The following is a 24,522-nucleotide window of genomic DNA, read 5'->3' as shown; positions in this document are numbered from 1 at the left end:
TCTTCCTAGGGGGCTCCAGCTTACATTCAGTCCCTAAAGTGATTCCTTAAGCACAGGTCCAATTCTGTCAATTCCAGTGGCTCCCTGCTGTCTCCAAGAGCCAACACCAAACGTTCTGTTTGTCATTCAATGCCTACTCCTAGCTTTCCAGTCTTTGTACACTTTACTCCCTAATACATACTCTTCCATATAGTGTCACAGGCCTCCTGACTGTTCCTCAAACAAGACACTCCATCTCTGATCCTGGCATGTTCCCTCCTGTCTTGACTATTGAAAGTTCTCCCTCTTCCCATTTGACTACTGATCTGGTATCCTTTAAGTCTCAACTAAAAATGTCACCTTCTACAGAAAAAGCCTTCCTCAAGTGCTTCTTCATTACAGTGCCCTCCCTCTGTTAACCGTTTCCTACTTATCCTGTATATAGCTTGCTTTGTGTCTTGGGTTTGGATCAACATCCATTCAAATTTAAGCTCCCTAAGGGCAGGGATTGTCTTTTGCCTCTTTTTGTATCTCCAGCCCTTATAGAGCACAAAGCCTGGCACATAGCAGTCACTGAATAAATATTTATAGCTTGAGTTTAAATCCTGCCTCAATTAGGCCTCACTACTTGGGCAAATCACTTAATCTCGGTTTGCCTCAGTTTCTTCATCTGTAAAGAAGGGAAATCGGGTCTACTATTTTACAAATGAACAGACTGAGAGAGATTCCTTAAAGTGATTTGTCCAGTCAGGAAGTAGGTAATCAAGGGTCTGAGTTGGAACTCGATCAAGTCATCCTATCTGGGCTTAATCAAACTACTTCCTTTCAGAGAATAGTCACAACGGAGAATCGGGGACTCTCCACTGACGAAGCTAATTTTAGTTTGGTCTCCCGAGCAATTCTTTAGCAGAATCGAAATAAAAAGATCTCTCAGATGCGAAGAAAACTTTAGACAGGTAAAAAAAGCAAATCACGTAATCCCCCCCCAAAATGCATCACTTAGCTTTTTTTTCAAACAAATTAAGTAGCCTTGTCGAAACAAGGCCTCGAAAAATTAGGTAAAAACTCTTGGTTGTTCCTCTCCACGGAAATCTTTAGTAAAAGGCGAAAGATTTATACGATCTGAAGAGAAACCAGAGTATGATTCCCTAAATCCGTCGTCTCCAACCCACTAGCCTGCATCCCGGTTAAACTCATGGCGACTAGTCCGGGCTCCCATGAGGCTTTGCATCAACTTTTGCGGAAAAAGCTCAGGAAATGTATTAAAAAGAGTTGAAACCGGCACAAGGTCTGGAATGGAGAAATTCCAGACTTTGTGCAGATCTAAGAGAAATCTACTCACAAAAAAGCGGAAAGTCTTTGGTATTAACAGCGTAGAGGACACTGGGAAGAGAAGTATGTAAATAACTGCCATGAAATCTCACAAAAAAACGGAAAATTTTTGGTATTAACAGCGTAGAAGACACTGGGAAGAAAAGCATGTAAATAACTGCTATGGCTAAGAGTTTGAGTTAAACTAACGTTATTTAGTGTAAGTAAAGTTCTAGCGCACTGTTAAAAATCGATTCTGTTCCGCAAAGAACCTTAACCCGACAAAGAGTGTTAGTTTGCAGTTCGTTCTGTATTTTAAACCGACAAAGAGAGCCTTGCCGAAGCAAGACTTCAAAAAATTGGTTCCAAACTCATAACTGTTCCTCTCCACGGAAATCTTTAGTAAAAGGCGAAAGATTTATGCGATCTGAAGAGAAACCAGAGTATGCTGCCGATTTCGCGAGTCCCCTCCCAGAGGACCCCCGGGCCCGGGTACAGTCAGGGCGGCCTCCGCTCCGCCAGCTGAGCTCCGCGCCTACATCCGAGAAGCTACTGCTCGCGGTCTGAGGCGCGGTGTGCCGGGGTCCAACCGAAAAATACTTCGGAGCCCAAAGCTGAACAGCCAAGCAGAAGAAAGAGATGGCTTCTCTTACAAGGCATCATGGGTATGCAAATGAGGGGTGTGATTCTTCTACCGAAGCCGCCAGCAGGTGAGTTTTCTCCAGAGCTGACAGCAGTCGCTGAATGCGCATGCGTCAAGGGCTACCGGCCGGGGCTGGTGGTCCTCTTCCTTTAGCCCTTTGACTGATCCCATTGCAATAGTCAACTCTAGACTCCTGGGAGGAGTAGCTTCGGGGGCGGGACTGCAATCAATGGAATAGATGGAGGGGATGGGCTCTAGTGTAGAAGGGCCAGGGTTTGTTTGAGGATAGAGGGAATGGGGCCCAAAGTAGGTGGAGGGTTCATACCATTCAGATGAGTGTAGATGGTGTCCAGTGTAGATGGCAGGGGAAGGAGGCTAATACACATGGGGCATCCAGTGTAGATGGGGGTTCAGAATGCATGAGAGCAAAAGGGTCCACTGTAGATAGGGTGTTGAGGGATAGATGGAGGGGAAGGAGTCCAATGTGGAAGGGAGTATCCAGTGTAGATAATGGGTTCAAGAATAGGTGGTGTGACTAGGTTCCAGTGTAGATGGAGCTGTTGGAGGTGGAGATGGGGATGGTCAGTGCTAGCTCAAGGGGGTGAGGTCCAAAGTTGATGGGAAGGCTGGGCCAGGGGGAGGGGAGAGGACAGGGTCCAGGGTTTCTGGGTAGCTGGGGCCTCCTGATCCTGGGTTCTCCTACTACATCACAGGTGGGTTCCTTTTAAGAGGTCATGTTGTCTATGTTTGACTGTATTTCATTTATTTTGTTCAACATGTTTCTTGTAGTTTAAAAAACAACAAACCTTAGTAACAACTCTAAGTCAGAAGGGCAAGGGCTAGGAAAGTGGAGTTAAGTGACTTGTCCAGGGTCACACAGCTGGACGTGTCTGAAACCAGAATGGAAGCCAGGCCTGACGCTCCTTCTACTGTGCCACCCAGATGCACTTGACCCTTATGTACTTGATGTACGCCTCTACTGTAGAGGAGTCAGTTCTCAGGAGTTAGGCTGATGTGTGTGTGAGCACCTCACATGTAGATGACGGTAGGCCGTCACCTTTCTATCATGGGTACAAGAATTCCAGGAATAAAAGAAGAAATACAAACCCCCAATTTGACGGGAATGAGATGCGTCATCCTGGCCGGGTCCCAAAAGAAAATGGGGTCCTTTTCTCCCCCCTCCTTGCTCCCAGGGTCCAGACATGTACAGAGTGCCTGGAGGTGGTAGTGGTGGTCTCCAGGGGCTGCAGGAGCCTGCTCAAACTTGAGCTGATTGTTAAATGTTCAGTGTGAGCACTTGGAAATCCCCAAAAGCTACAAATCAAGACTTGACTTGTGTTAGACTGAAGAAAGTGATGAGGAAAATGTTCATAATACAGATGAAAATCATTTTAAAAAAAGTTAAACTCTTACTTTCTGCCCTAGTAAAAACTCAGACAGAAGGGCAAGGGCCAGGCAGTTGGGCTGAAGTGACCAGGGAAGCATCTGAGGCCACATTTGAACACGGGTCCTCCTGACTCCATGTCTGCCGGACACTATCCACTGTGGCCTGCAGATCAGATTGAGTGTCAGTGTGTATGTGTGTGTGTGTGTGTGTGTGTGTGAGCTAGTTGTTACACATTTCTTAGCACACCCTGAGTTACAATCTCTGCTGCCCCCCAGGCATGTCCTGGTATCTCAGTGGGAATTGGGCCCTAACTCCGATCCCTCTCCAGGGTGTTGGCTCAGCACCTTCCTGGGCCCTTCTCTCCTTTTGATCTTGCTGGGTGGCAGCCCTGAACCTGTGCCCCCTCCGGGCCCTTGTCTGGGTGCCTCCCCCACTCTCATTCCCAGGCTCTCCATCCCAGCTGCCCAAACCTTCCCTCCAGTGACTTCTCAAAGTCATGGGTCCTGCCCGAGCCCCTTGGATGACCAGCCCTGATGGGGCAGACTCACTACCTTACCCTGAGAGCTGCCCATCTCTCTGTCTCTTTGTCCAGCAGCTCTCACTGTGGGCAATTGGTTCAGCCCAAACCTGCCTCAGGATCAGTGCTCCCCATTGCCTGCCCCACGATCACCCCACACACCCCACTGGTTGCTCTGCCATCCCAGGCCAAGCCGACCAAGACCCATCGGTCCCTTGGCAGGGTGACAGGGTTACCGCCAAAGGATTTACTAGCAGGGGTCTCTCCGCCAGCCCCTACTCTAGGCAGGGGCCTTGTGCTAAGTGCTTTACAAATATCTCATCTGATAGAGGTAGGCGCTATTTTATTTTTATTTTATCCCATTTTACAAATGAGGAAACAAAGGCAGACAAGTTAAGCGACTTCCCCAAAGTTCCTGTCTCCAGGCCCAGTGCATTAGCCACAATGGGGCCACCTTAGCTACCAGAAAGACCTTCCCCTCCTGGTTCCTTCATGCAGCCCAAGATCCTATGGTGTTTGATGGCTGCCACATCACTCATATTGAGCTTGGGGTCCACTACACCCTCAGATCTTTTCCACATTACGTTTTATTGAACTTTCTTTCTGTTCAATCTTTCAGTGAGTTATTGTTTAACATATAAAGTTTATATTTCTCAACCTGGCCTTCAAGGGCTTCCGCATGAGGGTGCTTTTTGGCGCTGTCTGTTCCTACTCTTGTCAAATTCTCTGCCCACTGAGCAGAACTTTGGACTTTCTAGCTTTCATGCCTTTGCTCAGGCTGTACCCTTCCATTGGGCCTGCCTTTCCCACCTTCCCACACTGACGTCTCCCATTTCTCTTAGATCACTACAAACTTCACCCTTGGCCCATCTCTGAAGCTTTCATAAGGCCGTGCTCTAGTTATCCATCTTTGTGCCCAGCTGCACAGTTTGCACCCTGAGGACAAACGTTCTGGCTTCCTGAACTCCCACTGGCTTATCCCCCATTGGGCTCTGCCCAAGCAGGCACAGAATCGGTGTTCTGGTGGTCATGCCTTTTGAATACGACAAGGAGAAGGAAACCCAGCTGGACGCAGCTGAAGCAACAGGGTCCTCCGAGGGCAGGAAAGATGAACCCAAGAGCCTCGGGAACAGCAATCCTTGGTGCCCAGTGCCCAAAGCCATGGCCTGACCAGCAGCCCAACAGCCCCTCCTGCAAGGGCTGAAGAGCCCGGAAGAAAGGTTTTTGCCCTCAAAGTCCTCAGCTCTGTCCCATGGTCAAAGCAGTTTGATTTTCTCAGAGGGCAGACTTTAAAGAAGAGGCCTTACCATCTGCTCTGCTGCTGCGCCCTGAGGACCAGCAGACCTTTCCATGTGATGATGCAATGGAAACCTTCCCCAGGGCTTGTTTCCCCATTCAGTTGTAAGTTCCTTGAGGGCAGGGACTGTCTTTCTTTTCTATTTGTATCCTCAGTGCTTAGTACATGGTAGGAGCTTTAATAAAGGCTTCATTCATTATTAATTTATCCTAGATCTTAATTTCTCTTTCTTCCTTCCTTAGGGAGGACTGCCCAAATGGGTAGAACATCCTGACAGAGGACTTGCTTTTCTGTAGAGCTTTGTGACCCTGGGCAAGTCACTTAATCTCTCTCAGCATCTCAGTTTCTTCATCTGTAAAATGAAGGTGCTGATCTGGCCTCAGATATTAACTAGCTGTGTGATCCTGAGCAAGTCACTTAACCTCAGTTGCCTGGCTTTTATTGTTCTGCCTTAGAACCAATATTTAGTATTGATTTTAAGGCAGAAGGTAAGGGTTTTGTAAAAAATGAAGGGGCTGGACTCAGTAGCCTCTGAAGAGATTAAATAATATTTGTCAAGCCCTTGGCACAGTGCCTGGCACATAGTAGGTTCTTGGTAAATTCTTCCTCCCTTACCGTCCCCTTCAAAGGTCTCTTTTTGTTAAAAGATATTTTATTTTCCCAATTACGTGTAATAATTTTCCACATATATTTTTTTAACTTAAAAGATCCAAATGTTCCGCCCTCTCCTCTCAGAATGAAGGGCCATTGCCAAGGAGATTTGGATGCTGTTCACACAAATAGTTCCCAGGCTCCTTTCTCCTTTTCTGTGGACCCAGTGAGTGGTGCCCTAATACTGTGAGTGGCGGAGGTGGATGCCATGACTCGTGGGATCAAAGCCAGGCAGGGATGGTTGAAGAGAAGATTGGGGCAGGGGAGCAAAGAGGCAGAAGAGGAGGGGGCTAACCCAGGAAGTACGAGTCATGCAGAGCTGATGCCCCTCTTTTTCCCTCTCTTTTCCCAGGGGTCCAAGCTGAATGTCTCCCCCACCTTTATTTCCTCAAAATGTAGTCCCTCATTCCAACACTTTAAGTCTTCATCTTGTAATGGAGATACTGTTCATCATTCTTCATTCAGGGTGTCCATCTCTTCATGACCCCATTTGGCATTTTCCTGGCAGAGATATGGGAGTGGTTTGCCATTTCCTTCTCCAGCTCATTTTACAGATGAGGAAAGTGAGGCCAACAGAGGGAAGTGACTTGCCCAGAGTCACATAGCTATTAAGCATTTGAGGCCAGACTTGAACTCAGGAAGTTGAGTCCTCCTGACTCCAGGGCTGGACTCTATTTACTATCCACCCAGGAACAAAAATAGTCATTTTGTTGTTTTTGTTGCTCAGTCGTGTCCAACTTTTGGGGTTTCCTTGGTGAAGATACGAGAGTGCTTTGCCATTTCCTTCTCCAGCTCATTTTACAGAAAAGGAGACTGAGGCAAACATTTTATAGAAATAAGCTATTGTTATTGTTTAGATACCTGAGAGTAAGGGATGGAGAACACGTCCAAGGAAGGGAGAGATCACAGGGCGATGCTTTGCCAGAAGGGTGATCTCTGGGTGGAGACTCAAAGAATTATTCCTTTTCTCAGCTTGCTCGGGGTACCCAAGCCTGTAGGGGTGGCTACAGCCCCACCAGCCAGCTTGTTTGTTTGGGAGGAGCCGAGGGAGTGGGCAAGAGGAAACCTTGCTCAGGGGAAAGAGTGGCCTGACTCACAAGAAGGTGGGAGACATGGAGCCAGGGTGGGGGCTACCCTAGCACCCCTGCACTGATCTGTACCAAACAACAGGCCCTGGGGTCACTGTAGTGGGGAGGGAGTTAGCAGCAAAGACCAGGAAAGGTGTATGGCTGGAGGTGATGCCTGCAACTAGGTCTGCCCTTTGTTCTGGGGAAGAGAATGGAAATGCAGTAAGGAAGGGAAGGCAAGCAGGAGGAAGCTTTCAGCGCCCATTGTTTCTATTTAGTTCTGAAAGTAATAGGGAGCCACTGGAGTTTATTGATCAGAGGAGGGACTCAGCTTGATCTTGTACCTAAAGCACCTGATCTGGGGTGACGGAAGGGGATGTGGGAACAGAGAAGGGCCCAGAGGTGAGAGACAGGGAGGAAGAGCCAACAGAATATGGAGGGTAAGAGTGAGGAGTCTAGATGGCGAGCTGAAGGGTCTGGGAGGACCGTGGTCTCCTTGACAGTAGTAGGGAAGCTGTGAAGGTTGATGGAGGGGAGGGAGGAAGAGAAGAATGAGTCCTGTTTTAGATATGGTGACTTTGAGAAGCCTATGGGCCATTTGGCCAGAAATGCCTAAAAGGCTACTGAGGATGCTCAGGAGAGAGACTGAGACTTGGGAGTCATCTGCAAAGAGATGATAATTTAACCCTCAGGAGTGGTTGGGACAGTCAAGTGAGAGCTTGCAGAAGGGCCAAGATGATTTTTTCCACCACCTAAACCCTCACCTTCTGTCTTAAAACTGATACTGAATATCATTTCCAAGACAGAAGAGCGGTAAGGGCTAGGCAGTGGGAGTGAAGTTAAGTGACTTGCCCAGGGTCACACAACTAGGAAGTATCTGAGGTCACATTTGAACCCAGAACCTCCTGTCTCTCTGCCTGACTCTCAATCACTGAGCCACTGGGCTGCCCCCAAATCCCAGTCTTGATGTAGCATCATATAGAGGAGGATCTAGCAAAGGAGACAGGAATAATCAGACAGTGGGGAAGAGGATGGAGGCAGGAGGGAGAGAGAGAGAGAGAGAGAGAGACAGAGAGACAGAGAGACAGAGAGACAGAGAGACAGAGAGAGACAGAGAGAGACAGAGAGAGACAGAGAGACAGAGAGAGAGACAGAGAGACAGAGAGAGACAGAGAGAGAGACAGAGAAAGAGAGAGGGAGGAGAGAGAGAGAGAGAGGAAGAGAGACAGAGACAGAGACAGACAGAGAGAGGGACAGAGACAGACAGAGGAACAGAGACAGAGACAGACAGAGAGACAGAGCACGCAGTATCACAGAAACCCAGAGGAGGAAGTACCCAGGAGAAGGGAATATCAAAAGGCTGCAGAAAGCTCTAGGACTAGGACTGAGCAGAAGTCACCCTGCTTTGAGATCCTCTTTGGGACTTTGCTGAGAATGTTCGGAGAATTGAGAAAGGGGGGAAGGCGAGGAAGTGGAGGCTGGAACTATTGATGGACTTTTTATTTTTTGTGTTTCTTGCCTGAGAGATCTGGGATGTGAGCTTGAGGGGATGGGAGGCCTGCAGAGGTGTTTAAGGAAAGGAGAGGCTCATGTGAATGCGGTAGGGCAGGAGCAGCAGACAGGGAGGAGAGTCAGAGAGGGATGGCAGTGAGGACAGTCTATGGGAGGAGCCAGGTGAGAGGAAGTGGCCGAGTTCTGGGGGCTGCAGGGGGCCCACTGGAGTGGAAGGGGGAGGGCAGGCAGTACAACGCTGGTGCTCCAGGTCCTGTGGCAGCTTCCTCTCGGCAGCTGGGCCCAGTAAGTGCTCCTGAGGGCACGAGGCAGAAGCATGTGGCTAGGGATGGCCCTGCCCTGTTTTTCCCCCTAATATGTTAAAGGAGCACTTTAGGCTGCATGTGGGTCACTGGGGGTCGCTGTGAGACCAGCCCTCTGTTGGAGTCAACATCTAGCATGGCCTCTGTGGCCACAGAAATGGGTGAACAAATGAATACTTCCTCTAGAGAATGGCAATTGTGTCCACAAACAGGCTCCAAGTGTTCTAAGGCTGGATAAAGGACTCAGAGACTACCAAACCCTCATTTTGCAGATGAGGAAACTGACGCCCGGGAGGTTACTGGTCCAGGATCCCACAGCCAGTGAGTGTCTGAAGTGAGATTTGAACTCTGGTCTTCCTGCCTCCAAGTCCTGTTGCCTCATTGGGTGTTGTAGGTTATGCCTCCAGGGCCTGTGATGCTGGCAGGCTGGCTAGCTCTATCTAGCGGTACCTCCTGGGCAGGGGGCAGCTCCTGGCTCTGGAGGGCACAGGCTTAGGCCTGGAAAGTCCCCCACCATCATGGGAGTCCCTGCTGGTCCAGACTTGGGGCATGTGCTTGGGCATGGCCTCCCTCCTCCATCAGCTTGGGGGTGGGGGATGTGCTGTTTTTCTGTTTGGGGTAAGAATTCCCATTTATTGTGAGGCTCTCGATGACCTATAAATCCAGCGGGGTGTGTGTGTGTGTGTGTGTGTGTGTGTGTGTGTGTGTGTGTGTGTGTGTCACTATTCAGCCCCTCCCTCGGCCCCCCAAGACAGCTCTAGCTGGTAAATGGGCAGTGAGGAGGTGGGCTTGGAGACTCCTCCCTCAAAGGTGGGCCTTTGCTCCAGTAGGGGAGAGCAGGCCAAGCATGAAGCCTGGACGGGCAGAACAAGGGCCGCCGACCCTCCCCGTGCCCAGAGCCAGCCGAAGGGCTCAGCTGGGCCCTGAAGGCCCGGCCTTGTTCTGAGGCCAGACCTGGAGCCCGGCACCCTGGCCTATCCCCTTGCCCCATCCCAGGCCCCCCAGCACAGGAGGCATCCCAGAGGGAAGAGAGAATAGATATGTATATATTTACTCTTTAAAAATAAGATTTACAGCTGAGCCATCAGCTTTACAAAAATAAACCTCTTCATATAAATAACTTTGGGGCAGGACAGGGGCGGGCACGGACACAGACAGACAGATGGACAGACCCCAGGCGGCTGGGGGGCGGGGACACACTCTCGCACTCTCTCCCGCACACACACACTCACTCCTCCCTTGGAGGAACAGCTGCTTTGCATAGATGCTGCCAGGACCTTCCTAGCAGCGGGCGCCGGGGCCCTTGGGCTCCTCAGAGACCTCCTGGACGTAGCTGCCCGGCAGCGGGGGCGGGTGCAGGGCCACCGTGACTGAGGCCGTCAGGGTGGTGAAGGCGCCGGGGCTCGCGTGAGGCCCCCAGCGGGCCTCGGCCCCCCCGGAGGCCGTGAGGGGGGGGAGGCCAGGGCCAGGAGGGCTGTCCTTGTAGGTCTGGACCACCTGCGGGGAGGCAGAAGCCGGGTGAGCTCTGGGGTTCCCCAAGGCTCCCCCCTCCCCCGCCGCCCCGCCACGCAGCCTCACCGTGATGGTTGGGAAGCTGGGGTCCTTGCCGGCCTCCACCAGGATGTGGGAGCGGGCTGGGGGCAGGATGAAGGTGCTCGAGGCATCCCCTGCCCCCCTCTCGGGCGCCCTGAAGCCTGGGCTCGGGCCCAGGAAGAAGTGAGCAGGACCGAGAGGCAGGGACCCCGGGTCGGGGCAGGGCTGGCGGCTGCCTCCTTTGGGCAGAGACACCTGGGAATATAACGGGGTGTCCAGGGCTGAGCTAGGCTCCCTCCCTGCCCTCCCGATCCCTGAGGGGAGGGTGCCCACAGGGCCTGGGGGAGGGATGAGGGTCTCGGGGTGGCGGGGGCTGGGGCCTCACCTGGGCGGGGGGCCCCAGGATGGACAGAAGCACGGGCAGCAGGACGAGTCCATGGAGTAGTCCCAGGCCCGTCAGAACCGTCAGCACCACAAAGAAGTACCTAGGAGAGGGGCGGAGAGGCCTGGCATAAGAAGGGCACCCCTGGGGCACCCACTGGGGCCGGGGAGGAGCGGGGAGCCCCAGGGAGCCGGGGACAGCTGTACCTGACGATGAAATCGAAGTCGGAGCCGGCCAGCATGAGCAGCCCCAGCAGCGTGGATACAGCCCCGTCCATCACGGGGGCGAACATGTGCTCCAAGGCCTGCGCCGAGCGCGCATCCCGGCTGCCCGTGGCGGTCAGAAAGCCCTGGGGGAGGAGGGGGCAGTCAGGGCTGGACACCGCACGGGGTCCCCTGAGGGGAGGCTCTCCGAGAGCCCCAGAAGAGGCAGCCGGGAGCCCCGTCTCCCCGCGCAGACCCTGCCTTTGCCCCATCCCCTCCCTGCCAGGCCGGCCCTGCCTCAAGCGCCGAGCAGGGATCCATCCAGAAGAGGGCTGAAGATGGGCACGGAGAGCCCAGCCAGCCACCAGAGGGGCCTGGCACAGACCGTCCACTCACCAGAGCCACGTGAGCCGTGAACTCGACACCGATGCCCACGGAGGCCACGAGGATCACCACAGGGATGGCGCTCAGCTTGATGCCCAGGAAGCCCATGATGCCAAACAGTTCCACGGTCATCATGGCCAGCACCAGCACCTGGGGGGAGACAGGAGAATGTTGGGGGGGGGGGTAAGAGGGGGGCCTGGCCGGGGGGGGGGCGGCAGGGGGGGAGAATGGGGCACTCACAATGAGGCCAGCTGTCCAGGGGCTGAGCAGGAGCAAGGCACAGACCACGAAGGTGCAGGCCAGCAGCACGCAGATGGCCAGCAGGAAGCAGCGCCGGAGGCCCAGGTACTGTTCCCAGAAGAGAAAGGGGGAGCCGCTGGGGTAGGCCCATATCCCCGCCCGGCCTGCCTCGGCACAGGCGGCCCGGGCCCCCTCGATGGCCTCCACAAAGTCCGCAGTCTGTCGGAGTCCGCTCAGCAGGAAGGGGAATTGGGCAAACTCCAGGGGCTGGGCCGCAGGGACTGTGGAGGGAGACGGGGTGAGCGTGGGAGCCAACGTGGGTTCCCGGCTGCCCCCCCCCCAGGCCCTCCTCACTCACTGTGTAGGCTCTCGCCCGCGCTGTCGTATTTGTCGTGGAGCCACTCGGGGGGAGGGGGATAGAAGTTGGCCTGGGAGGCAGCCAGGCCCAGGGGGTCTCTGCTCACCCACACGGTCAGCCCAACGTAGAAGAGCTCAGGTAGGACGAGTCCTTCTGCATCCACAAGCTTCCGCTTGTCCAGCTGGGGGGAAGAGGGGGCTGAAGGCAGAGCCTAAGCTCCCCCCACCCAGGCCCCTCCCAGAGGTCAGCCCTGGGGAGGACCGAGAGGCCGGCACGTCCCAAACCCTTCCCCTCGGGACCAGCCCTTGTGTCCACCGGCTAAGAGGCCCTTAACGGGCCTGTCCCTGCCCGCTGGCCCAGGCCCTCACCCACCTGGCTGTAGTCCAGGGGCTCCTTGGCATCTCCTGTCTGGATCAGCAGCCTGTAGGCCAGGGCTCCATCCTCAGAACCGTTGCGGCACGAGTGGCGTGTGATGCGGCCAGCTGCCCAGTCTTGGTCAAAGGCGGCCTGGATCCCTGCAGGAGAGGGCAGACAGTCAGCTAGAGGGTCAGGACGGGCGAGCTGCCCAGCCCCCAGCCCTTTCTGTCCATGCTCTCCCTGGCACTCGTCTCCCACATCCGGGCCTCACCCTGGAGCCAGGCACTGTAGCGATGGAGCCAGCTCCGCGGAGGCTGCGGCGCCAGCACGGACTTGAGGGCGCTGAAGCGGCTGTGTAGGTCCAGCAGGGCCCGCTGAGAGCGGGCATAGTCGAAGCCCCCCTGGGTCACGAGCGCCACCTCATACAGGGAGAAGTACTTGATCTGGGCGGCCAGGAAGTCGTACTCCTTGGTGCCCCGGGGCACCACGTCCGTCAGGGTCAGCCCGTCCTGGACCCAGGTGGCTCCGTACAGGCTCAAACCCAGCAGGGCCCCAAAGAGCACTAGAACCAGGCCCTGGGAGGGGAGAACACCTATGAAAGCCAGGCAGGGGTTCAAGGTGGCCGAGCTGCTCAGCCCCCAACCTGGTCAGCCAAGCCCAGGGCGTCCCTCTCTGTACCTTGGTTCGCGGCTGGAGCAGCAGGGGGGCGTACTGACAGCGGGCAAATCGAGATAGGTTCCAGCGGGCACAAGGGAGTGGCCGGCACACCTGGCCCCGTCCTGGCCCAGCCACCTGGCCCAGCAGGTCTCTGGTCGAACCCACGGGGCCAAAGAGCTGGGAGCCCAGGGGCTCGGTGGGCAGAGGGGCCAGGTGAGTCGTGGGGGGCAGGATGGTGACCACATGCTGGCCTGCAGTATCACAGCGGGCGAAGGCCTGGACCGTCGTCGTGAGGTGAGCCCCCCCTCTGGCCATCTGGCTCTCGCCCAGCTCTGGGGGCTGGATCTGAATCACGCGAGACGAGCAGGGGCTGGAAGAGGTGGCAGAGAGCAGCCGTGTCACGGCCTGTGCCCTGTGAGGGACGCTGGACAGGCCCCAGGACGCCCATCACGGAGTGGAGCCAGAGCCAGGGCAGAGGGGGCAGCGTGAAGAGCCCCCGGCCCACCCCCACATACCTGGAGAAGCAGCAGAGCACGTCCAGCCGCTGCCGATGGCGCCGGTGCAGATCCAGGCTGAGGATGGCCGGAAAGATGAGCAGAACGGCCGTGAAATTACAGCTGACCACCACAGCAGCCTGGAGGGGTGCAGGAGGGGTGAGGGAGGGGCTTGGGCCGCACGGGGCCCTACCCCCCCAACCTGCTTTAGGTGGCCTCGGGGCCTCACCTGTAGGGAGAAGGCCCGAAGGGCGGGGATGGGGACCAGCGCAGCCATGAAGAAGGCCACCAGGTTGTTGACGGAAGTGAGCACCACACTGGTGCCCATGCGCTGCAGGCACTCGCCTGTCCGCTCCTGCCAGGGATGGAAGCTGTTAGCAAGGGGGCCGTGAGGGCTGGGTGCTGGGATTGGGGTGAGAGGAGCCAGCCAGGGGCTCACCTGCAAGGGGGTGCCCGGCGGGGCCTCGGTGAAAGCGTGGGCCAGCAGAAACATATCGTCCACACCGATGCCCAGTGCCAGGAATGGAAGCACCTGCAGGAAGGGCCGGAGAGGGGGGTCAAGAGGCAGAGCTGGAGGTGCCAAGGACGACCTAGTCTTCCAGGCCAGCCCTGACCTGCCAGCCCCAGGAAGCAGCCCTACCTGAGTCGTAGCAGCATTGAAGGTCATGCCCAGCAGAGAGCAGAGGCCGAGGCCTGAGGCCACAGATAGTGCAACCAGCAGGACTCCAGCCAGGCCCACGGCCCCCTGGGACTTGGAGCAGTCCCAGCGCAGCATAGTCACACACGCATAGGCCAGCTGAGAAGGAGAGGGAGAGAGTCAGGGCTGAGTGAGGGAAGCACCAGGCTGGCGCAGCTCCAAGAAAGCCCTGAGCCAGGGGGCATGGCCCCACCTACCATGAGGAGGTAGCCCCCAGCCACACGGACTGCACTGATGTCTGAGAAGGAGCGCAAGAGGTCATCCAGGGTGGTGGCGGAGAAGGCGTGGATCTGCTGAGATGCATTCTGGGGCACTGACTGCTGTGCCAGCTGAAAAGGGGCATGAAGAGGATCCGATGGTCAGAGGGCCCCCCCAGCCAAGGATGTGACATTCCAGAGATGTCCAGCCTGCTGCTCCCTCACCCTGCTGACCTCCACAAAGCGCCTCTGCCAGGCCTGGAGCACAGCACTAGCCTGGGCCTCGCTCCAGCTGATGTCGTGGGTCTCATAGTCTCCTCGGTAGTGGTCGTACAGCTGCCGCGGACTCATGAGCAGGAAGGTACTCTGTAGGGCTTCCGCACTGGAGGTGGGCAGGGGCAGGAGGGCGTCACTGACCTGGCTGCCCAGGGATGCCACCTGTCCTGCCCCCAGCCCTTGGGACCCCTCCCCCCCCAGCAGTCCCTGAGCAGGGACCCCATGCCCCCCCCACCCTCTGGGGCTCCCCACCTGAGCAGCCGGCCCTGAGGGCTCCTCACCGGGCTGCCCAGCAGCAGCTCCTCCTGCCAGTGCATAAACTTTCGTGAGAAGCCATGGCAGCCGCCACTCAGCTCTCGGGCAACGTCTGGGACCTGCCGGCAGACCAAGAGGGTTGGCTCTGACCCCAGGGCTGGCAGAGCAGAGGGCTGGGGCTTGATGCCCAGGGAGGCTGGCACAGGGCCCGACTCTCCTTTTGGGAAGATGTACCCTGGGACGGTCTAGCCCATGAGTTCTCAGACTTTTTGGTCTCTTAGTGTCTGGCCTCCCTTGGAATGGCCTTGGTAAGCAAGGTAAACCCTGGCCTGAGAGTGTCCCAGACCTGGAAAAAGAGCCAGCCTGGACGGGCATCTGGGGTGGGTGAAGGCCGTGGGGCCCGGGCTCCGCACACTCATTCCCTTTCAGGTTTTTGTCTTTCTCTTTTACTTTTCCATTTAAATCTCTCAAGTGAAAAATTCCAAATGCTTCTAGAGGGAAGCAAGAAGAGGGAGGGGTCTTCACATGCTCTGCTGTGGGGTAGGGGTGGGGTCCCTGGGCCCCCTTTCACGGTCCCCCTCCCCCACACACACCTGTCTGCTGTGGTGATTGGGGGCACTGGCTGGGCAATGGGGGTCGTCAGGGTGCAGGCAGGGCCGTCCCACGTAGGCCTGGCCCACCTGGGCCTTGTCCAGCAGCTCACGGAAGCCCTCAAGGGAGGCAAAGGGGCCTAGTTCTTCCAGGAGCTGCTCTGGGTCCAGGTTGGTCCACTGAATATCAGGCCGGCCCCTAGGCAAAGAAAAGGGGAGGAGGGGTGTGAATCCCTACCCCGACCCTCGACCTGGCTCTTGGTTTCCCCCCAAACTTGTTTATTCTGTCTCCCTGCTTCCCTACCTCTCGGGGGGACAGAGGACAGAGCAGGGGAGCCCAAGCTCTGTCCCCCAGAGGCAAGAGGCCCCAGGGAGGGCTGCTCCACGGCACTCATTCCCCCCAAGTGCCCACATGCTTGGATGTGCACCCAGACCTCTGCCTGGGGGCTGGCCTGAGACAGCGTGTTGTGTATTGTGCCCATGGGCTTGGGGAAGGCCCTGGGCCCTTCTACAGGGGCAGCCCCATGACCAGTGGCTCTGCTCACCACACTCAGACAAGAGGATGCCCGTAGGCCTGGTAGTAGCCCTGGGCCACCTGTCCTGGCTCAGGAGTGGGGTGGTCAGGAAGGGGAAGAAGAGGGGCAACGTCACTCACGGTAGATATGCAGAGCCCCCCTGCAGCTTGGCTCCCTCCCAAAAGCAGTCCAGCGGGGTGAGGATCACGCAGGGAAAGAGTTTCTCAATCATCTGCCAGGAAAAGTTCACCCTGGTCAGGCCCCTTGGCCTGAGGGTCCCGCCTCCCTCCTCCTCCACCCTTTGCCACCTCTGCCTTCTCTACTGCCCAAAGCATGATGGAGGGGCCCTGCCTGGTTCCCCCAGTCACTTACCCTCTCAATCATCCCATTCTCAATGACAGGGACCCCTGCCTTGTAGCAGATTTTGTTCAAATCCCAGGACCTAGAAGCATGGGAAAATGGAAGGGTAGGGAGGAGGTGTCCCTGAATGGAGGCTCTCTTCCCCATCTCAGGGCCCCCCGCCTCAGCTCTGAGTCCCCCTGGCCCAGAGCACCCCCTCCCCCAAACAGCCCAGGCCCCAGGAGACTCACTTTCCATAGAGGGACACTTGTACTTTGCTGGCTGCCAGGGTGGCCTGCAGATGGAGACCCAGAGCCTCAGGGGTGAGGATGTTCTCGCTGGCATGGCGGGCAGTTTGGATTAGGGTCTGTGACGTGTACACGGCCTCTTCCCCAAGTTTCTCCTTCGTGTAGCGCAGCTCCTGGCTCACCCTGCTGCCCACTGTCTCCAATAGAGGAGGGTGCCAGGTCAGCCCCAAGTGCCATGGCCGTGGCCGTGGCACCACTGCACACACCAGAAATCACGTCCCTTGTTTGTGTGGTACCCTACAGTCTACAGTCAGCATCCTGCCCCAAGCACGGGGGTCTAGGAGAAATAGGGGACCCGGCTGACTCTCCCCCTCAGGAGTTTGCTGCTTAGCCGAGACAGAAACTCCACAGACACGAAAGAAACATCCACTTCCCCCACCCCACCTCATGGCCCAAGGATGAGATGGACACCAGCCAGGACCACTGCTTGGCTCAAGGCATCAGCAGGCAGAGAAGGGTAGGGAGGCCCCATCCTGGGCGCCAATGGCCCTGGGAGGGAGAAATGAGACTGGATGGCCAGATTGTGGAAGACCCTGGAATCCAGACTAAGGAGCCCCATGGCCTTTTTTCAGTCAACTCTGGGAGCCAGGGAAGGTTGAGAAGCAGAGTGTGTATGCTCTGGGACCAGGGTGGCTATAGAAGAATGTGGAGGGAGGGGAGAGTCTGAGGTGAGGAGGTGCTCATAAAGTCAAAAAGAAGGGGCTCTGTAAAATGGGCTGGTGAAGGAAACAGCCAACCATCCCAGTATCTTTGCCAAGAAAACCCCAAATGGGGGCCACACAGAGAGTCTGACTGATTGAGGGAACAACAATGGTGAACTTGGGGCTCCAGAAAAGTTCTAGGAGGCAGGATAACAGACTGGGGGGGATGGAGGTGGCAGCGGAGGCAGCCATAATGCTAATGGCTGAGGAATGCTTAAATGACAGAACGGGGAGAAAGGCAGACACCAGGGTGGACAGGCAGTGAATAAAAGGAGAATCCACACAGGGAGGGCCTTCTGGGCAAAGGGGCCGGGAGGAATCAGTGAATGAAAGGGAAAGACTGAAATTGAGAGAAAGAGATGAATGACAGAAAAGACAATGATGAAGGGAACCCCAACAACATAGACCTTAGAAGTATCCTGTCCAGGCTTTGCCCCTAAAGCCCACAGCCCTAACTACTAGTAGTTAGCTGTTAGAAATACAAATATTAACTCATTTGATAGACCTCCAGAGATGAGAAGCTCATCACCTCTGGAGGCTGCCAGTTCTACTTTGGCTCAGCTGGGACAATCAGGAAGTCTTTCCCTAATACCAAGTCTCAGACTGCCTTTCTGAACTGTCCCCCCACCCTTGTCCTTGGTTCATTCCTCCATGGCTCCCCGGGGCCCTGTGACTTTCACACACAAATGCCATGTTCCTCCGGGTTTTCACCCCTCACCTCAAGGATGATCTCTTCTCCAAGTTAATGTGGATTAATTTGGAGTTAGAAGACATGAGTTTGAATCGTACCTTAGACAAAACTAAGTGTGTGAGCCCAAACAAGACATTTAATCTCTTTCTTAGTTTCCTTGTTTAAAAAACAAAGAACAACCCTTACTTTCTGACTTAGTAACAACTTGGAAGACAGAAGCACAAGGGCTAGGCAAATAGGGTTAAGTGACTTGCCCAAGGTCACCGAACTAGATAGTGTCTCCTCCCAACTCCAGGCCTAGCACTCTATCCACTGTGCCACCTAGCTGCCCCTGGTTTACTCATGTGTAAAATGGGAGTGATAATAATAGCAGCCACCCACAGAGTGGTTGTGAAAATCAAATGAGTTTATATACACAGATGTGAAAATGACTTTTAAAAAGGTACTGCTTGGGGGCAGCTGGGTAGCTCGGTGGATTGAGAGTCAGGCCTAGAGATGGGAGGTCCTAGGTTCGGATCTGGCCTCGGACACTTCCCAGCTGTGTGACCCTGGGCAAGTCACTTGACCCCCATTGCCTAGCCCTTGCCACTCTTCTGCCTTGGAGCCAATGCACAGTATTGACTCCAAGACGGAAGGTAAGGGTTTTTATTTAAAAAAAAAAAAAAGTACTGCTTGCTATTATTAGGAAGACTTGGGTTGAAATCCTGCCCTCAGCACTAAGTAGCTACGTGATCCTGGAGCAGTCACAAGACTCCTCTGTTCCTCAATCTCTGCAGCTGTAAACTAGGTGGGTGGGGAGTGGGCTATGCCCATCTTCTCTTCTCTACAATATGCTCCAGTGATTCTAGATATTGCAGATCCCTTCAGCCTTGATCCTCATGGAGGCCCTTCAGCCCAATGGTATCCCTCTTTCCTTGGGATGCTCTCCAGCTTCTGCAGCATCCTTTGGGATTTGACCCAGAGGGCCTGGGTTTAAACCTCAGCTCTGTCCTTCACTTTGTGAGCCTGGGTAAGTTCCTTCATTTTCTGGGCCCCCAAGCCCTCCCCTATTAATGGGGGGTGAGGCGGCTGGCCCTTCCTAGCTTTCTGCCTCCATCTTCATGAGCCTGTGGTCTCTCCTTGGCCGGGGCACAGAACTAGACGCTGTCCACTGGTCCACGAGGACCATGACCTTCCTCCATGGTCCTACCCATGCAGCCTCATTTTCTTGGCTTCCCGGGTACACAGTCGACTCTCACTAAGCTTGTGGGCCTTGGGGGTAACCAAGAAATTTGGGTATGGGTGGTGGGGCCAGCCTGGATGGGGCTCAGGGGTCCTGGTGTCTTTAGGCTCTTCCCAGGTACAAATGGGTGATGGATCCAGAATTTGCTAGTGCTGCCTTCATTCAGGCAAAAAGTGACTCATGACTCATGTTCGTCTGAAGGATGGGAGATACCACTTTCCCTCCCCTAAGCCAGGCTCCTTACTACTCCCAGCACCCGACATAGGACCCTACCAAGTCCATTAACACAGCTAGGGCAAGGAGGGCCTAGGGAGGCCATGAGGGGGCGCATAACTCAGGGAGAAGCCTTCTCCACAGGCAGGGCCTCCCCAAATACCCCAATCAGTGCCCCCCCTTAGCACTTTTGGGTGTTCTCTGGCCCCTCCCTGCTATGCCTCCAGATTTCAGGAATGCCACCCTCCCTCCCAGAGAGACCACCCAGATCTTCCATTGCCACTGTTACCACCCCAGTTTGGGTCTTTAATGCCTACCACTGGGACCCTTGCATCACATTCCTGCCCCATCTGGCTTTTCCCTACTTAAAGCCCAGCTCTGGCCTTAATTCCTCTGCTCAAAAATCTTCAGTGACTCTCTGCCAGCTACAGTCATAGTCCAGACCCCTCAATCTGGCAATCTGAGGCCTTAGAAGATCTGCCCTCATCCCTCGGTTTACCCTATCTACTTTTAGCTCCCAGGATTTCCCTCACCTTAAGGTTCCCTTTTCTGCCTCTGGCCTTTGTAGCTACGAACTTGACATACCTTCTCCCCTTCTCTGTTCCTCCTGGACAATGGAGATGTCACTCCCCACTCCTTCATCACTATCCCCTGGCTCCTTACCCATACACCTTTATGTTGCCACCTTAGCAATTACAGCTCTCATGCTATCACAGTGCCCTCTAGTCATCAGGTAGCTGGTACTTAGTGGATATAACCCAGAGCTCCAGGAAAACTTAAAGTCAAATCAAGCCTCCCACTCTGAGGGACTCTGGGCATGTGCCTTACCTTGCCTCAGTTTCCTCAACTATAAAAGAAATAATAATAGTACCTCTCTTGAGGGTAGGTTGTTGGAAAGATCAAATGATATAATATTTACATTGGCCAGTGCCTGGCCCATAGTAGATGCTAAAGAAATGTTTCTTATGGGAAGAAATCCCCTTCCTCCCTTCCTCTTCTTCCTTCCTCCTTTCTTTTCTTCTTCCCTCCCTTCCTTCCTCCCTCCCTTCCTTCCTTCCTTCCTTCCTTCCTTCCTTCCTTCCTTCCTTCCTTCCTTCCTTCCTTCCTTCCTTCCTTCCTTCCTTCCTTCCTTCTTCCCATAGGTCAGAGGCAGCCCACAAGGCTAGTGACTCTCACATTCAGAGTCAGTCCTCACACTTTCACAGTAGCTCCCCTGGGCCCTACTTTCCTAGGGTCCCCAACACCACGTGCTAGACTGTTAAATTTGTCTCTCTTTTTCCTCCAGGCCCTCAGGTAGTCAGAAAGGAACCCTAGGTGTGTGTGGTGGAGAGAAGATGAGACCCTGCAAGTGAGCAAGTCAGCAGGACAGGGATGAAAGAGAAGTGTTGAATATCTGGGGAGAGCGATGAAAAGTCAGCGAGCCTTGTGAGCGAGCTACAAGACAGATCCAAGGCTGGATGTGATGGCCAAGAGTGAAGTGGGAGAACTGCGGGCTGGCCTGGGAAGCTGAATAACCAGGCTAACTGCCATGATAAAGGCAATACAGAAAGGCATGTATAGATGTAGAACTGGAGGACCCTGTACTGGGCACCCATTTAAAGATAGAGGAGAACCAAACAGAAAGAAAATTGCTGGAGAAACAGCTCCTCCCAATCCAGGAGGCCCCAGGAACCAGTCCCCATTTGTCCCCAAGGTGGCTTTGATCTCTCTCCTGGGGGGCTTGGGGGAAAGTGATGGGGTAGGTCAGACCCTTGGAGCTCCCCTCTTTGGGCAAGGAGGGGATTCTAGAGCAAAGCCTCAGAACAGGTTGTCCAGGGCTGGAGCAGCTCTGAAGGTGGGGGACATGAGAGATGGGGGGGGGGGTTGGGGACTGTGGCTGTCTTGCCCTCTAAATCTGAGCAGTAGCGGGTCGGGCAAGAGTAGCGCTCCTCCTGCCAGTCAGGCTGAAGAGCCAAGGTGGTTCCGGGGGATTCTGTCCCTGGACCAAAAAGAAAAACCCCTCCCAGGGGCAGGAAAGTTTCCTCTAGGAAAAGAACAAGGCCCCTTGCTGAGCCTGTGAAGCAGGTGGGGGGGCCAACTGAGCTGCATGGAGGGGAGCAGCCCCACGGAGCTGGGCAGGGGAGGGGAGGAAGGCAGCTTCTATTGTGGCAGGAAATCCAAGAGCCATTTGGGACCACCCAGGCAGCGCTGGGGCTCAAGTGCACTTTGAGGCTCTCCAGGCTGGGAGGAGGCGAGCACGCTGGGAAAGAACCATCTGTTCTGGACCCGAGCACTGATAAGGGGGTGGGGGGAGACTCCCACCTGGAGGAGGGGGGCAGGAATGCCACCTTTCACTGAAGAAGCAGTGTGGAGAGAACTACCTCGGAAGAAGAGAGAAAGGAGCCAGCCCAACTTACTAAAAACAAAGACACCATTTTGAACCGACGTTTCCACTAGGAAGGGGAGCTTTGCTCCTCCTGCCTGTCCTGCTGCGGAGGTCCACGCTGGCGGGCCCACTCCTGTTTGACAGGTCAGCTGGGAGGCCCGTCTACCCAGGGCAATGCCTCATCCACCCTTCCCCCCCAAGGCCGAATCAGGCCATCTCACCTTCCACCCAGAGGCGCTCCAGGTCCGTCTCCACGGCAGCTCCACGCAGACCAAGCGCAAGGGCTCCGAAGGCCAGCAGCCCCACGAAGAGCACCTTGCCACAGTGCCGCTGGATCGCGCAACCCAGGCCGAAGAGCAGGCTGCCCACGTGGGCGCGCAGCCAGAGGGGGGCCCGGCCCTGGGGGAGAGGGGGAGGCAAAAAGAGCCCCGCAGGGGAGCGCACGGGTGAGCCGGCGGGCCCCACGCACGCTAGCCCAAGGGTGCCCACCCGGATGCTGCCCCTCTCCCTACGCCCAGCTCCCCTGCTTGGCTTACCTGGGAGGGGGCCGCGGGGCCGGAGGTCAGTAGCTCCCCCGGGGCCATGCCGGGCCGGGCAACCCCGCGTTACCGGCACGGCGGCTCGGGCTCGGGTTCCATCCTCCGTGTGCAGCCGGCCCCAGCCTCGGCCGTCTGCTGCACGGTTCAGTTTGCTCTGTTCAAACAGCGGCAGCAGCAGCCCCAGAAAAGGGAGGGGAGAGGGCGGGCCCGGAGGACGATCAAGCTCCCATTGGCTGTGGGGGCCTCGCTCGCTGCTAGGCGACGGCGCCGCGGGGGGCGGGGCAGGACCAGGACCACCCAGGTGGCGGAGGGGGCAGAGCCCCTCCCCCGCCACCACCGAACACCCACAACCACCCCATCCCACTCCACCCTCCGCCCCCACCAGGACCCCCCTCCCTCTCTCCCTTCTCCCGCCCCACCCAGGTGCTCCCAGGCTCAGCTTGGATTAAGGGGAGAGGGCCCGAGAGACGTGGGGGGCGGGACCGAGGACAGCGCCCCCCAGCAACCTGGCCTCTCATTGGCTCAGGGCCTCCATTCATGCCCTTGCACTAGGGGCAACTCAATTCACTTCAACAGAATAAACGAGTTTTTGTTTTTTTTAAATTCTTGACAAAGCACTGTTGGCATCGATCGCCTCTTTTCATTTCATTTCTCAGGCCTCTCTCCTTCCAGACACCTCATCTGACAATAAATCCAATGACCAGTCAAACTAACCAACGCTTTGATCAAGTCAGACTGCGTATGCAGTGCTCTCCACCCAGTCCCCCGCTTTTGCGAGGTGCGTTTTCTCTTCTCTGGGGCCAGCCCTGGTCAGTCTCACGTTTTTCCTTCTGCTTTCCGTTTACATTATCGGAATCTGAAAGGAGAGGACAATCCAATATAAGGCTTCCAAGTAAGTCCTGGAGGGCAGGCACCGAATCTTTTATCTATCTTTGGTCCCCACAGAGTGCTCAGCACACCAGAAGCTAAGAACGTTATCGAACGCCTAAGGGATTGCCTTGTGGAGGCGATCTTCCCCGTTCTAACATCTTCAGTTGCTCCCTATCACTTCCAGGATAAAACTCAAACTCCAACCTGCTATTTAAAGCCCTTTGGAGGTCTGGTTCCAGCCAATCTTCCCAGGCTCACTGCAGATTCCTTCTACCTTCCAGTCAAACTTGACAACTAAGCCCCTGCCCCTGTGGCTTTGCAGGCTCCCCATGCTGGGAGTCTCTCCCTCTCCACCTCCATGTCTTAGAATCCTTGGTTTCCTTCAAAGCCAAGCTCAACTTCCTTCCTACATGAAGACTTTAATGATCCCTAACTGCTAGTATTTCCTGTCCTCAAATTATCTTGTATATACGTGCCAGTTGACCTAACAACAAAAATAGTACCTTAAGGTTTGCAAAATGATTTACAAATATTTCGTTTGATCCTTAAACAAATAAACCTAGGAGGTACATGCTATTTTTATTCCCATTTTACAATTGAGGAAACTGAGGTAGAGGTTGTGACTTATTCAGTCACATAGCTAGTGTCTGAGGTTAGATTTGAATTCAGGTTCCCAGACTATCTTAACTACTTCTCTATTTACTTCCAAATACCTTGACAGGCTGGCCTAGTTTTCCTTTTGTCTCTATAGCTTCAGCACCTGGCAGTCAGTCTGTCAACTAGCATTCAAAAAGTACCATGTTCTAGGGCACCAGTGAATGCTTGTTGGATAGAATTCTCTCCACTTCTCACCTTCTTGCAGTCTGACTTCTGACCCCCCTACTCTGCTGAAGGGATTCTCTCCAAGGTTGCTGAAAATGACCTAATTGCTAAATTCAATTATGTTTTTCTTCAGTTTCATCCTCCTTGGACTCAGTAAATTCAACTGGCCCCAAGTACCTGCTAGTGCAGGGCCCTGGGGGACGCTTTAGGGGCTCAGTGAATTCTGTTCCCTTTGAAGCAATTACCTCTAATTCACTCCTGCTTTCTCAGCTGTCATTCTGTCCAGTTCTTGCCTTTGTCCTTCGAGAAATCCACCCTATCAGATCTTCCCCTGGCATTACAGTCCTTCCTTGGGGCCTTTTAATGCTTCATGGCTTCAGCTCTCCTGTAAAGTCCTACCCAGAGGCCTCACTGTGGTACAGAGGGGACTTTGAGAAAATTGAGGACACTGAAGAGTGATATAAGAGGAGGAACAGGATTGCCACGTGCTGGTGAGTGCCCAGGTAAGAGGAGAGCAGACCACACACAGACCATGAGACATGCCCATGCCCAATCAATTGCTTCAGCAGCATGTCTAGAAACAGAGGAGGTAGGGGGTGGGTTTCAGTTTGGAAATGGACAAGCAGCACTTGATGGCACCATTACCTT

General features: G+C 54.9%; 1 protein-coding gene and 2 non-coding genes across 3 annotated transcripts; all 3 read right to left on the bottom strand.

Moving 5' to 3' along the window:
• Positions 1-1,005: 1,005 nt before the first annotated feature.
• LOC130457638 (U5 spliceosomal RNA) lies at positions 1,006-1,121 on the bottom strand. The gene has a single exon (XR_008916931.1). It is a non-coding gene; the product is annotated as a U5 spliceosomal RNA (small nuclear RNA).
• A 500-nt stretch (positions 1,122-1,621) lies between these two features.
• LOC130457644 (U5 spliceosomal RNA) lies at positions 1,622-1,737 on the bottom strand. The gene has a single exon (XR_008916937.1). It is a non-coding gene; the product is annotated as a U5 spliceosomal RNA (small nuclear RNA).
• Positions 1,738-9,696: 7,959 nt separating this feature from the next.
• PTCH2 (patched 2) lies at positions 9,697-22,503 on the bottom strand. The gene is made up of 23 exons (XM_056815234.1): positions 22,180-22,503; positions 21,865-22,042; positions 16,395-16,584; positions 16,177-16,246; positions 15,945-16,036; positions 15,293-15,488; positions 14,697-14,818; positions 14,403-14,550; positions 14,169-14,300; positions 13,915-14,070; positions 13,714-13,806; positions 13,504-13,629; positions 13,296-13,414; positions 12,802-13,150; positions 12,395-12,698; positions 12,139-12,281; positions 11,767-11,947; positions 11,409-11,689; positions 11,181-11,318; positions 10,788-10,930; positions 10,585-10,684; positions 10,245-10,454; positions 9,697-10,163 (listed from the first exon to the last, which is right to left on the bottom strand). Exons 1-23 carry the CDS (start codon positions 22,225-22,227, stop codon positions 9,948-9,950), a joined length of 3,735 nt encoding a protein of 1,244 aa, XP_056671212.1. The 5' UTR covers positions 22,228-22,503; the 3' UTR covers positions 9,697-9,947.
• Positions 22,504-24,522: the final 2,019 nt, after the last annotated feature.

This window comes from Monodelphis domestica, chromosome 2 (assembly GCF_027887165.1).
Source record: "Monodelphis domestica isolate mMonDom1 chromosome 2, mMonDom1.pri, whole genome shotgun sequence".
NCBI classification, from domain to species: domain Eukaryota; kingdom Metazoa; phylum Chordata; class Mammalia; order Didelphimorphia; family Didelphidae; genus Monodelphis; species Monodelphis domestica.
The sequence above is the reverse complement of the archived record's forward strand: the minus strand, read 5'-3'. Positions and strand labels throughout refer to the sequence as shown.

What these genes read in the sequence shown, in the direction of transcription:
- PTCH2 (XM_056815234.1), bottom strand. Translation starts at nt 22,227, where the DNA reads ATGGCCCCGGGGGAGCTACTGACCTCCGGCCCCGCGGCCCCCTCCCAG. An exon ending in GGGGGCTCTGCATATCTACC is followed by an intron (nt 15,489 to 15,944) that starts GTGAGTGACGTT and finishes TTCTTTGCCTAG; the next exon opens with GGGCCGGCCTGATATTCAGT. An exon ending in TTCGGGCCTTCTCCCTACAG is followed by an intron (nt 13,415 to 13,503) that starts GTGAGGCCCCGA and finishes GCACCCCTCCAG; the next exon opens with GCTGCTGTGGTGGTCAGCTG.